The 15,000-nt window shown below is 42.9% G+C and overlaps 1 protein-coding gene across 1 annotated transcript in view; it reads left to right on the top strand.

Moving 5' to 3' along the window:
* Nucleotides 1-15,000, top strand: part of LOC128699003 (uncharacterized) — a 576,069-nt gene that overhangs the window by 546,744 nt on the left and 14,325 nt on the right. Inside the window, exons 5-6 of the mRNA XM_053791521.2 lie at nt 10,214-10,347; nt 12,161-12,389. Coding sequence (XP_053647496.1) covers nt 10,214-10,347; nt 12,161-12,389 — 363 coding nt within the window. The remainder of the gene's footprint in view (nt 1-10,213; nt 10,348-12,160; nt 12,390-15,000) is intronic.

Here is a 15,000-nt window from a genome sequence, read left to right as displayed (position 1 = left end):
GCTATTTTTGGTATATGTGAATGACATGATGGAAGGGATAGACTCAAAAGTGTCCCTATTCGCAGATTATGTGAAGTTAATGAGGAGAATTAAATCCGACCAAGATCAGGTAGGACTACAAAGAGACGTGGACAGACTGGACGCGTGGTCCAGCAAACTGGCTTCTTGAATTCAACTCTGCCAAATGCAAAGTCATGAAGATTGGGGAAGGGCAAAGAAGACCGCAGACAGAGTATAGGCTAGGTGGCCAAAGACTGCAAACCTCACTCAAGGAGTAAGATCTTAGGGTGAGTATAACAACGAGCACGTCTCCGGAGGCACACATCAACCAGATAACTGCTGCAGCATACGGGCTCCTGGCAAACCTGAGTAAAGCGTTCCGACACCTCAGGAAGGAATCATTCAGGACACTGTACACTGTGTACGTCAGGCCCATACTGGAGTATGCAGCACTAGTTTGGAACCCACACCTAGTCAAGCACGTCAAGAAATTAGAGAAAATGCAAAGGTTTGCAACGAGGTTAGTTCCGGAGCTCAAAGGAATGTCCTACGATGAAAGGTTGAGGGAAATCGGACTGACGACACTGCAGGACAGAAGGGTCAGGGGAGACATAACGACATACAAAATACTGCGTGGAATAAATAAGGTGGACAGAAATAGGATGTTCCAGAGAGGGGACACAGAAACAAGGGGTCACAATTGGATGCTGAAGACTCAGACGAGTCACAGGGATGTTAGGAAGTATTTCTTCAGTTATAGAGTTGTCAGGAAGTGGAATAGTCTTGCAAGTGAGGTAGTGGAGGCAGGAACCATACATAGCTTTAAGATGAGGTATGATAAAGCTTATGGAGCAGGAAGAGTGAGAACCTAGCAGCATCCAGTGAAGAGGCGGGGCCAGGAGCTGAGTCTCAACCCCTGCAACCACAATTAGGTGAGTACACAGCCCCTTTTCCTCGAAGACAAGAATTCAATTGTCAGAAAGCCTAGCCAGAAACTGTTTCCAAATCCACATAGCTACTCCCATTTCCAAAGACATTGCTCCCACTCCTCAAAAAACTCCCATTCCCCAACAAAGCACACCCATCCTTAGCAAAGAACCTCCACCACCTCGCAAACAACCCTTTCACCTTACAAACAACCCTTTCATCTCACAAACAACCCGTCCACCTCACAAACAACCCGTCCACCTCACAAACAACCCCTCCACCTCACAAACAACCCCTCCACCTCACAAACAACCCGTCTACCTCACAAACAACACTGCCACATCATTAACCATCTCACATACCTCTCCACCGCCCTCTCTTTGTGACACTTCCTTCAAAACTCTGAGGCCAGAATGAGGACATTGTGAGGAGACGAGAGTCTTTTCTCCCTCTCACCCTTGGAGGGTCTGGCCTGTGATTAGATTTAATGCCAAATCTCCTCTCTCAATGTCTCTCTAATTGAATATTCCAGTTAGGACGCTGTGGAGGTTGTGACTGATTTGTCTTCAGAGCCGTGGGTCAGGGCTTTGAGCTGTGGCTGGAGCTGTGGGTGGAACTGTGAATGGAGCTGTGGGTGGAGCTGTGGGTGGAGCTGTGACTGGAGCTAAATGTGTGGAACTTTTATCTATGGATTAGACTTTTGAATGTGGGTAGTGCTTGTGAGTAATGTTTGTGGGCAATGCTTGTGAGTAATGCTTGTGGGTAATGCTTGTGGGTAATGCTTGTGGGTAGTGCTTGTGGTAGTGCTTGTGGGTAATGCTTGTGTGTAGTGCTTGTGAGTAGTGCTTGTGGGTAATTCTTGTGGGTAGTGCTTGTGGGTAGAGCTTGTAGGTAATGCTTGTGTGTAGTGCTTGTGAGTAGTTCTTGTGGGTAATGCTTGTGGGTAGCGCTTGTGGGTAATGCTTGTGGGTAATGCTTGTGGGTAATGCTTGTGGGTAGTGCTTGTGGGTAGTGCTTGTGGGTAGTGATTGTGGGTAGCGCTTGTGGGTAATTCTTGCGGGTAATGCTTGTGGGTAATGCTTGTGGGTAGTGCTTGTGGGTAGTGCTTGTGGGTAGTGCTTGTGGGTAGTGCTTGTGGGTAGCGCTTGTGGGTAGTACTTGTGGGTAATGCTTGTGATTAGTGCTTGTGGGTAGTGCTTGTGGGTAATGCTTGTGATTACTGCTTGTGGGTAGTGCTTGTGGGTAGTGCTTGTGGGTAGTGTTTGTGGGTAGTGCTTGTGGGTAGAACTTGTGGGTAGTGCTTGTGGGTAGTTTTTGTGGGTAGTGCTTGTGGGTAGAGCTTGTGGGTAGTGCTTGTGGGTAATGCTTGTGGGTAGTGCTTGTGAGTAGAGCTTGTGGGTAATGCTTGTGGGTAATGCTTGTGGGTAATGCTTGTGGGTAGTGCTTGTGGGTAGCGCTTGTGGGTAATGCTTGTGATTAGTGCTTGTGGGTAGTGCTTGTGGGTAGTGCTTGTGGGTAGTGCTTGTGGGTAGTGCTTGTGATTAGTGCTTGTGGGTAGTGCTTGTGGGTAGTTTTTCTGGGTAGTGCTTGTGAGTAGAGCTTGTGGGTAGTGCTTGTGGGTAGTGCTTGTGGGTAGTGCTTGTGGGTAGTGCTTGTGGGTAGTGCTTGTGGGTAGTGCTTGTGGGTAATGCTTGTGGGTAGTGCTTTTGAGTAGTGCTTGTGGGTAGTGCTTGTGGGTAGTGCTTGTGGGTAGTGCTTGTGGGTAGTGCTTCTGGGTAGTGCTTCTGGGTAGTGCTTCTGGGTAGTGCTTCTGGGTAGTACTTCTGGGTAGGGCTTCTGGGTAGTGCTTCTGGGTAGTGCTTGTGAGTAGTGCTTGTGGGTAGTGCTTCTGGGTAGTGCTTCTGGGTAGTGCTTCTGGGTAGTGCTTGTGGGTAGTGTTTGTGGGTAGTGCTTGTGGGTAGTACTTGTGGGTAGTGCTTGTGGCTAGTGCTTGTGGGTAGTGCTTGTGGGTAGTGCTTGTGGGTAGTGCTTGTGGGTAGTGCTTGTGGGTAGTGCTTGTGGGTAGTGCTTGTGGGTAGTGCTTGTGGGTAGTGCTTGTGGGTAGTACTTGTGGGTAGTGCTTGTGGGTAGTGCTTGTGGGTAGTGCTTGTGGGTAGTGTTTGTGGGTAGTGCTTGTGAGTAGTGCTTGTGGGTAGTGCTTCTGGGTAGTGCTTCTGGGTAGTGCTTGTGGGTAGTGCTTGTGAGTAGTGCTTGTGGGTAGTGCTTCTGGGTAGTGCTTGTGGGTAGTGCTTGTGGGTAGTGCTTGTGAGTAGTGCTTGTGGGTAGTGCTTCTGGGTAGTGCTTCTGGGTAGTGCTTCTGGGTAGTGCTTGTGGGTAGTGCTTGTGGGTAGTGCTTGTGGGTAGTACTTGTGGGTAGTGCTTGTGGGTAGTGCTTGTGGGTAGTGCTTGTGGGTAGTGCTTGTGGGTAGTGCTTGTGGGTAGTGCTTGTGGGTAGTGCTTGTGGGTAGTGCTTGTGGGTAGTGCTTGTGGGTAGTGCTTGTGGGTAATGTTTTAAGTTTAGTTGAAGTGTTTGGCTCTGATAAAATTATTAGTAATTCTGGACCACTGCAGTTCTACTGGCCCATGTTAGGCAGGTCTCACAACCAGCCACTCCCAGTTATGTTTCTGTCATATTTATGTTTAATGCTACCCAATGTTTTAAGCTTCAGTGAAGCTACTCGAGAGTTTGTTCCACTCATCCACAACTCTATTGCCTAACCAGAGCTTTCCTATATCCTTTCTAAATATAAATTTATCCAATTTGAATCCACTGATGCGAATCCTGCCTGGATATTCTCAGAACTATATTCCGATTTTCCACTAATATGCTTCAGTTATATTCTCCTTAATTCTACGCCTTCACACACGCACACACACACGCGCACACACACACACACACACACACACACACACACACACACACACACACACACACACCAGGAGCTATGACCCCTGCAACCACAACTAGGTGAGTACACACACATACAAATTAAAAGTTAAGTTCCAGCATAAATGCTGAGGTCAGCATGTGCTCCAGAAAGCACGAGAGAAAAATACTTCCTTCAATAGCTGCTGCCAAAGCTCAAATCTGAACGTCAGCTTGAAAGCTACAAACGTTAGCTGGGGGAGAAGAATTAAGGTGACAATTCGACAGGAGATTACAAGATTTAAAGATATTAGCACAGAAATGAAACTAAATTCTCTCACAGATATTAAATGGAGTTTAAAGACTGTTGAGCTTTTATTATAGAGGCAAAGTTTCTTTCATTCCTAGCACCAGCTGTAGCCACCAGCTGCATCACCAGCTGTATCACCAGCTGCAGCATCAGCGGGGTACTGTGAGTGACGGAGTGCTATAAGGGGTACTGACGTATCAAGCTTTGTAAGACTCGGAGCACTGTGAGAGGTCACGACACTGTAAGAGTCAGGGCACTGTAAGGGTCGGGGCAATGTAAGAGTCGGGGGCACTGTGAGGGTGGTCAGGGCACTGTAAGAGGTCGAGGCACTGTAAGGGTCGGGGCACTGCGAGGGTGGTCGGGACACTGCAAGAGGTCGAGGCACTGTAAAGGTCGGGGCACTGTGAGGGTGGTCGGGACGCTGTAAGGGTCGGAGCACTGTGAAGGTGGTCGGGGCACTGTAAGGGTCGGGGCACTGTAAGGGTCAGGGCACTGTGAGGGTGGTCGTGGCACTGTAAGGGACAAGCCACTTTTCCCTGCCACAAAGCAGACTCTGTCAGAAACTCCTTACCAAGTTCCCCACTAATAACTCACTACGGCAGAAAGTTTTGTTGCCTTTAGTCTGCTAGGAACGCGGTGTTGTGGAGACCTGACTTGCAGTGACTTGGCTTGCTGAGACCTGGTTTCCTGTGACCTGGCTTGCTGCAACCTGGCTTGCTGTGACCTGGCTTCCTACGACTTGGCTTGCTGCGACCTGGCTTGCTGCGACTTGGCTTGGTGTGGCCTGGCTTGGTGTGACCTAGCTTGGTGTGACCTGGCGTATTGTGACCTGGTTTGTTGTGACCTGGCTTGCTGTGACCTGGCTTGCTGTGACCTGACTTCCAGAGATCCGGTTTTCTAAAAAAAATTATTATTTTTTTTTTATTTAACCCTCTCAAGTTCTTTCTTTTGTGGCCTCTGGGTCACAAGACTCATTTTTATGTGAGCAAGCTTGTTGTGACCTGACTTCTTATGACATCTTAAGCCCTGGCTTCTAGTAATCTGACTTCTTAAGACGTGACTTGCCATTGATCTGAATACACACAGGATCTTGGCCAGTCAATTTTAACAAGTCCTGCTTAGCTGTGCCTTGGACTTTATTGGCCGGGATGAACAGACTTTAGTGACGTGTCTTACTCGACATGGCTTCCAGTACAAGACCTGGCTTATGTTTCTTACAGGAGCAGCTAACCAGCCTCTCAAAATAAAGAAGATACACACACACACACACACACACACACACACACACACACACACACACACACACACACACACACACACACACACACACACACACACACACACAATAAGTCTCTCTCTCAGCTTCTCTGAAATCTTGAGGAGATTTTCAATTAACTCAGCGGTTTCTCTCCCGGCGCTGCGTCTCCTTGGCTTGCTATCAACAAAGATGTATGAGCTTGTCTCTCCAAGTTCTCTTAATTAAGAAAATATATGAAGATACTCTCTTTTCTCTAATACTGCTAGACTTTTTTGATCATTATAGGTGGATAATATTTCTTTAGTCATGATAGGGTTAGGGAGTATATATATACATATATATATATATATATATATATATATATATATATATATATATATATATATATATATATATATATATATATATATATATATATATATATATATATATATATATATATATATAGGAAAGGTTGTTGAGGTGGTTTGGACATGTAGAGAGAATGGAGCGAAACAGAATGACTTCAAGAGTGTATCAGTCTGTAGTGGAAGGAAGGCGGGGTAGGGGTCGGCCTAGGAAAGGTTGGAGGGAGTGGGTAAAGGAGGTTTTGTGTGCGAGGGGCTTGGACTTCCGGCAGGCATGCGTGAGCGTGTTTGATAGGAGTGAATGGAGACAAATGATTTTTAATACTTGACGTGCTGTTAGAGTGTGAGCAAAGTAACATTTATGAAGGGATTCATGGAAACCGGCAAGCCGGACTTGAGTCCTGGAGATGGGAAGTACAGTGTCTGCACTCTGAAGGAGGGGTGTTAATGTTGCAGTTTAAAAACTGTAGTGTATAGCACCCTTCTGGCAAGGCAAGACAGTGATGGAGTGAATGATGGTGAAAGTTTTTCTTTTTCGGGCCACCCTGCCTTGGTGGGAATCGGCCAGTGTGTTAATAAAAAAAATAATATATATATACATATATATACATATATATATATATATATATATATATATATATATATATATATATATATATATATATATATATATATATATATATATATACCTACAAGACAAACCAAGGGGTTCTTTCACACGTTTGCGAACGTCATCAGGAGCTGTACAATGAGCAGTAACGAAGCTGTACGAAGAGCAGTAACGGGAGGAATGAGGGGAAGTTTTCTCAGAATAAGGTAGACGGGCGACGCCAGTCATCTTCTCTCACATATAGTCAGTTCTATATCTGACCATATCTGACAGCAAGTGAAATGTATATGTCTCCCTTTAAAAAAGGAATTTTCAGTAAAGTTGAAGGACTTTTCTTTTTTTTCTGTTCGGTTGGCGTAAAAAAAAACTAAGGTAAACTCTTCTGGGAATTCCTATAAAATGGATTATTAAATATATATTTTTCTTGATCGAGTTACTGAATATTTTGATAATGGTATAAAGTGTCGACGAGATTAAAAATTGGACATGTACGCAACCCCTGGGTTTCTTTATTGGAAGACGTTTCTTCACTTGTTGGCGAAACGTCTTCAAATAAAGATACCCAGGTTTTACACTGATATAGTTTATTTGTGCCTCAGGTCGTCAGGTCTCTTAAGAAAGAGGTTTGACTATGTGCTTCCCTTGACTTGAGTGTCATAGTGACATATGTAAAGTAGCTGCTGTTTATTCTTCATGGCTAATGTACTTAGGAGTGAAACTTTATTAACTTTCAGTTCAGCTTTGAATATTCCTCTATGATCTTCAGCATGTTACTGGAGTACTCGCCTAGTTGTGGTTACAGGGGTTGATTCACAGCTTCTGGCCCTGCCTCTTCACTGGCTGCTACTCTGTGTGTGTGTGTGTGTGTGTTGAGACACAGGGGAGGTAGAAAGATCTCACACACACACACTTTATGAGAGTAGCCAGAGAGCGTCAGGGCCCAGACGTGAGGAGGCTGGAGATGAACATCCTGAACGTACCTCATCTGCTTTGCTCACCCCGGAAGATAACATTATCTCTTTCTAACACCCTGATGGAAGTACGTCCTCTCTCTCTTTCTCTCTCTCTCACTCTCTCTCTCCCTAAATAATTTTATTTAGGTACAGGTACACGTAAGTACAATTATCATACATGTATAAATTACTTAGGATAACCAAAAAAAAGTCAAAGTGACTTATTTCCTTTGGGGTCCTCTCTGTCTCTCTCTCTCTTTCTCTCTCTCTCTCTCTCTCTCTCTCTCTCTCTCTCTCTCTCTCTCTCTCTCTCTCTCTCTCTCTCTCTCTCTCTCTCTCTCTCTCTCTCTCTCTCTCTCTCTCTCTCTCTCTCTCTCTCTCTCTCTCTCTCATACACTAATACACCTAGACAAACACGATAGTTCTTGAGCTAAACAGACGGACGGAGACAGCTTTCCTCAGCCTCTGTGTGGACATCCACTTCTTCTGTTGTCCAACCTTCCCAAGTGTTCTCAAGTGAACACTTTCTCCATATCTTTCTACCTCCCTCTCTCCCTCCATCTCTCCTTCCCTCCTCCTCCACTGCACCCGCCCCCTCCCAACACCCTCCCTCACTCACCAATAACCTGCACCAACATTGGTACACAGTGTAAACATAATTTTCTGTCTCGTAGGTTGTCGTACAAAACATGTATGTGTCCAGTTTTGTGCCCCTGTATTTGCAGGTTCTATTTCATAATGCAGTTTTTCCTCCTGTACGAACGCTGCCTCGTTATTCCTAGTATTTACTCTGTCTCCTTCTCGCTTTCTATTTTTCCTGGCTCTCTCGTCTTCCTTCCAAGGGCTTTGCTAGTTTAAGAGTGAAAGTTCTGTTAAATATTTTATCAGCTGAAAGTTCGTTTAGCCTTCCTAAGATTTTTTTTTCAACTTCTGATAATGGCAATGGGTTAAAGTCGAGTTTAATAAAACGTAAATATCTTAGATGATTTAGATGCAGGTAAACATAAGGTTAAGGGGAAAATATATGAATTATCTTAGGGAGCAACGTTATTATAGTTCACACATAACAGTCGACGATATTCCGGTCCTTTCGAGACCATTACGAAGTCCCAGCCGAGAAAGAGAAAAATATTGGCATATGGGGTTTTAAGCCTATCGGCTACATGACTGCACGTAATCTGCCCAACAATAGAAATACTTCGGTCCCTTAAAGATAAGTTAAATTACTTATCCGTGTACATACACCTAGAAGTATACCTGGAGTATACCTAGAGAGGGTTTCGGGGTGTTAACGATCCCCACGGCCCGATCTGTGACCAGGTCTGTGTGTGTGTGTGTGTGTGTACTCACCTAATTGTACTCACCTAATTGTGGTTGCAGGGGTCGAGACTCAGCTCCTGGCCCCGCCTCTTCACTGATCGCTACTGGATCCTCTCTCTCTGCTTCCTGAGCTTTGTCATACCTCTTCTTAAAACTATGTATGGTTCCTGCCTCCACTACTTCACTTGCTAGGCTATTCCACTTGCTGACAACTCTATGACTGAAGAAATACTTCCTAACGTCCCTGTGACTCGTCTGAGTCTTCAGCTTTCAGTTGTGACCCCTTGTCCCTGTGTCCCCTCTCTGGAACATCCTATCTCTGTCCACCTTGTCTATTCCCCGCAGTATCTTGTATGTCGTTATCATATCTCCCCTGACCCTTCTGTCCTCCAGTGTCGTCAGTCCGATTTCCCTTAACCTTTCCTCGTACGACATTCCCTTGAGCTCTGGGACTAGCCTTGTTGCAAACCTTTGTACTTTCTCTAACTTCTTGACATGCTTGACCAGGTGTGGGTTCCAGACTGGTGCTGCATACTCCAGTATGGGCCTAACATACACAGTGTACAGTGTCTTGAACGATTCCTTATTAAGGTATCGGAACGCTATTCTCAGGTTTGCCAGGCGCCCGTATGCTGCAGCGGTTATTTGGTTGATGTGCCCCTGGTGATGTGCTCGGTGTTATGGTCACCCCTGGTCTTTCTCCCTGAGTGAGGTCTGTAGTCTTTGTCCACCTAGCCTATACTCTGTCTGCGGTCTTCTTTGCCCCTCCCCAATCTTCATGACTTTGCATTTGGCTGGATTGAATTCGAGAAGCCAGTTACTGGACCACATGTCCAGCCTCTCCAGGTCTCTTTGCAGTCCTGCCTCATCCTCGTCCGATTTAATTCTTCTCATCAACTTCACTTCATCTGCGAACAGGGACACTTCAGAGTCTATTCCTTCCATCATGTCGTTCACATATATCAAAAATAGCACTGGTCCTAGAACTGGACCCTGTGGGACCCCCGCTCGTAACAGGCGCCCACTGTGATACCTCTTCTTCACGTACCATGACTCGTTACTGCCTCCCTGTCAGGTATTCCCTTATCCATTGCAGTACCCTTCCTTTTACGTGTGCCTGATCCTCCAGCTTCTGCACTAATCTCTTGTGGGGAACTGTGTCAAAGGCCTTCCTGCAGTCTAGGAAAACGCAATCTACCCAACCCTCTCTCTCGTGTCTTACTTCTGTTACCTTGTCATAAAACTCCAGGAGGTTTGTGATACAAGATTTGCCTTCCATGAACCCATGCTGGTTTTCATTTATAATCTTGTTCCTTTCCAGGTGTTCGTGTGTGTGTGTGTGTGTGTTTGTGTGTGTGTGTGTGTGTGTGTGTGTGTGTGTAATTCCTGGTTAAAATAACCAACGATCATAATACAATAAAACACTATTTATGTATTAAGTTCCACCACAATAACTTAAAACTAAATTATTTCTTCCTATATTTGCATACTGCTGGACCATCCCACTGTCTTCTGATGTCCTCGTCGCTGTGTGGGTACGTGGACGTACCTATGGGCGTGCCTGTGGGCTTTGTCACGTACAGTGGTCCCCAAGGAGCCACCAGTCATCTCCGGGAGTCGTGAATACTACCAACAAAACGACCACGTTTCTCTAAATTGCACCTCCCCCCTGGCCCGACCCGCCCTCACCCTCACCTGGAACATTAATGGTCATCAGGTGAGTCACTACGAGTTACGGTGAGTCGCTACGGGTCACAGTGAGTCGCTACGGATCACAGTGAGTCGCTACGGGTCACAGTGAGTCGCTACGGATCACAGTGAGTCGCTACGGGTCACAGTGAGTCGCTACGAGTCACGTTGAATTACCACGAGTCACGGTGAGTTACTATAATGTAATCAGGGACTGATTATATTATATTTTGTATATAATTCTTCATATCATATCTTTGTATTGTACTGATAAAGTCGCTGGATGGCGAAACATCTACAAATAAAGATACCCAGATGCTGCCTATGTGTCTAAGTCTTCAAAGACCAATGAACTTTGAGGTCACAATCAGGTCACGGGTCAAGGGATATTGACCGAGTAACCAAACAAAAGACCTGTGTCAGGTGAAGTCACTTTGTTATTAAACCCACAACAAGCAATGAACTTTGACCTCTGAAGGTTACAGGTGAAAAGGAGTTCTTCCCTGGCGCAACGTTTCACTCAAGTATGTGGACTTGAGAGAAACGTTGTTGTATCTGTACTTGCTATACAGATTAAACAAAAGCAAAGCCGCTTTTATTATTTTCTAGCCACTGTCTCCCTAGAGACAAACTTTTTTTTTTTTTAGACACATCTTACTGCACATCTCATGATGTAATATTTTTTTTTTATATGGGTGGACTAGTAAATCAGCCGTAGGCCTCTTTCAAATTACCAAAACTCTGAGCAGGCCATTGTGACTATGCCATTTCAAGGTATTGTGAGAATTTTTTTCCATATATATATATATATATATATATATATATATATATATATATATATATATATATATATATATATATATATATATATATATATATATATATATGCTTAACAATCATTAGAGCACAAATATATTTTTGACGTGAATTCAGAGAGTACTTAAAGAGTAAACATTCGGGACTCTCTCTCAGGCTGTCAGCGGCCAGGAACCTGCATCCGCAGGTAATGACTATTTCCAGTTCAATTACCAGAGAAATGTACGTTCTTTCCCTGGCGCGTCCCTCACTGTCGCTCGGGAACGCAACCCTGATTTAATGGATACAATTATGGCCGAAGGAGCGGGACGCTCCGAGGCTCACCTGTACTCTTCTATCCTAGACTCATACATGTAAACATACACAAACACGTACTCTAGTGAAAGTAGACAGTTCTTTTCAGCAGATAGACTCGGTGAGGACTTACACGTCCTCTGGAATCAGTCATTCCTCATATACTCTCATGTACTCTTCCTTCATCTCCCGCTGTGTCACTCATCACAAACAAAGGAACAACGCACATGACACAGGTCTCGACCCCTCCAAAAGCTCCGGTTCGATTCCGAACCTAGCTGAGGATTTGGAAGGAATGTTTTAACATAATCTTTAACAAAAAAAAGGCAAAGTATCAGCCACAAAAAGGCATAACATTATATTTATCTAAGCCATTTTTGAAGTTTTCGTCTACATAATTGTAGATAACTCTCGTAATAAGTTATCACTGGGGATAAGGGTGACCTTAGTGAGCTAAGATAAACTTTGACCTATGGATTTCTGACCTTAAGATAACCAAAACAAACCCAAATGACTTCTGACCTCTCATTCCTGACCATTTAAAATTATTTAAATGACCCCAGATAACCCCTGACGTCTGACTCCTCACCTTAAAATTATTTAAATGATTCCAGATGACTTCTGAATCCTGACCTAAAGATGACCCAGGATGACTTGTGATCTCTCATTCCTGACTGCAAGATGACTTCAATGATCCACATGACCTCTAACCTCTGAGTGTTGACCTGCAGGTGTTGCCAAGCAGCGTCAAGACGGTAGAACACCTCACCAATCCAGCAGGGTTAGAGAAGCTGACAACCCATCTCAGTCTAAGGGTGACCCAAGATTACTTTCAAGATGGGGTGATGAGCATCGCTTGTGTGGGTCGCCTGGCTGACCTCTATTTAAAGTCAGCCGAGGTCATCATACGGGAGCCTTCCAGCCGATGGTTCACTCCTACCAACCTCTACCATACCTCAGGTGAGATACAGGAGATAGTCAGGATGAGAAGAGACCACCAGGGTAAACGTGAAGAGGTTGTAATATGAGAGAGAGAGAGAGAGAGAGAGAGAGAGAGAGAGAGAGAGAGAGAAAGCAACCACAACAATAAATGTGGTAAGAGAATTCCATGTCCAGATTAATGGAAGCAGGGTGAAAAATACTGGCATTGTATACAAACAACTATACTAATAATAATAATAATAATAATAATAATAATAATAATAATAATAATAATAATAATAATAATATTATTATTATTATTATTATTATTATTATTATTATTATTATTATTATTATTATCATCATTATTATTATAATATTAATAATAATTACAGTAATAATAATCTTTATTTCTACAAGTACATGATACAACTTATGCAGACCATAGCTGGCATCAATGATATTCTATATAGAAAGCCACTGGTTATGCAGAGCACAGGTAACTGAGGTTAATTTTGTCCCCAGGATGGGACCCACACCAGTCACCTAACACCCTGGTACCTACTCCCTGCTAGGCGAACAGGGACAGCAGGTTTATGGTACTCTATTGAGAAGACGTTTAGTCCAAAAAACATTATCAAATCTCAGTAGTTTCTCATCAAAGTACTGTAAAATTAGGAGCATTCCTCACATAATTATACATTATTATACACGAATCAGAAATAATTACCATTTCTCATTTGAGCTCGAAGCTCAAGAGTAGCGCCTTGGACTCACAACCGATGAACCTGGGTTCATTCCTGGGCTGGGCGAGACGTGTGGGTAAGTCTCAATACACTTACTACAGTTGTTTACCAAGCAGCAGTGACGTACTCAGATGTTAGTTGATTGTTGAAGGTAAACAAGATGCTAACTTTTAACTGTTAAATAACCTGAAACAGGATAACGGCTTGTAACTTGTAAATTGAGATATGATAACAGACCTTAACTTGTAAATAACCTGAGGCAGGATAACAGCTTGTGACCTGTAAATTGAGATAGGATAACAGACCTTAACTTGTAAATAATTGAGGCAGGATAACAGCTTGTAACCTTCAATGAGTTGATACTGGATAACAGATCTTAGCTTGTAAATAAACTGTAAATGAGTTGATACTGGATAACAGACCTTAGCTTGTAAATAGCTTGTAAATGAGTTGATACTGGATAACAGACCTTAGCTTGTAAATAACCTATAAATGAGTTGATACTGGATAACAGACCTTAGCTTGTAAATAAACTGTAAATGAGTTGATACTGGATAAAAGACCTTAGCTTGTAAATAACCTGTAAATGAGTTGATACTGGATAACAGACCTTAGCTTGTAAATAACCTATAAATGAGTTGATACTGGATAACAGACCTTAGCTTGTAAATAAACTGTAAATGAGTTGATACTGGATAACAGACCTTAGCTTGTAAATAAACTGTAAATGAGTTGATACTGGATAAAAGACCTTAGCTTGTAAATAACCTGTAAATGAGTTGATACTGGATAACAGACCTTAGCTTGTAAATAACCTGTAAATGAGTTGATACTGGATAACAGACCTTAGCTTGTAAATAACCTGTAAATGAGTTGATACTGAATAACAGACCTTAGCTTGTAAATAACCTGTAAATAAGTTGACACTGGATAACAGACCTTAGCTTGTAAATAACCTGTAAATGAGTTGATACTGGATAACAGACCTTAGCTTGTAAATAACCTGTAAATAAGTTGATACTGGACAACAGACCTTAGCTTGTAAATAACTTGTAAATGAGTTGATACTGGATAACAGACCTTAGCTTGTAAATAACCTGTAAATGAGTTGATACTGGACAACAGACCTTAGCTTGTAAATAATCTGTAAATAAGTTGATACTGGACAACGGACCTTAGCTTGTAAATAACCTGTAAATGAGTTGATACTGGATAACAGACCTTAGCTTGTAAATAACCTGTAAATAAGTTGATACTGGACAACGGACCTTAGCTTGTAAATAACCTGTAAATGAGTTGATACTGGATAACAGACCTTAGCTTGTAAATAACCTGTAAATGAGTTGATACTGGACAACAGACCTTAGCTTGTAAATAACCTGTAAATGAGTTGATACTGGACAACAGACCTTAGCTTGTAAATAACCTGTAAATGAGTTGATACTGGATAACAGACCTTAGCTTGTAAATAACCTGTAAATGAGTTGATACTGGATAACAGACCTTAGCTGGTAAATAACCTGTAAATGAGTTGAAACTGAATAACAGACCTTAGCTTGTAAATAACCTGTAAATAAGTTGATACTGGACAACAGACCTTAGCTCGTAAATAACTTGTAAATGAGTTGATACTGGATAACAGACCTTAGCTTGTAAATAACCTGTAAATGAGTTGATACTGGATAACAGACCTTAGCTTGTAAATAACCTGTAAATGAGTTGATACTGGATAACAGACCTTAGTTTGTAAATAACCTGTAAATGAGTTGATACTGGATAACAGACCTTAGCTTGTAAATAACCTGTAAATGAGTTGATACTGGATAACAGACCTTAGTTTGCAAATAACCTGTAAATGAGTTGATACTGGATAACAGACCTTAGCTTGTAAATAACCTGTAAAT

This window comes from Cherax quadricarinatus, chromosome 55 (assembly GCF_038502225.1).
Source record: "Cherax quadricarinatus isolate ZL_2023a chromosome 55, ASM3850222v1, whole genome shotgun sequence".
In the NCBI taxonomy this organism is placed as follows: Eukaryota; Metazoa; Arthropoda; class Malacostraca; order Decapoda; family Parastacidae; genus Cherax; species Cherax quadricarinatus.
The sequence above is the reverse complement of the archived record's forward strand: the minus strand, read 5'-3'. Positions and strand labels throughout refer to the sequence as shown.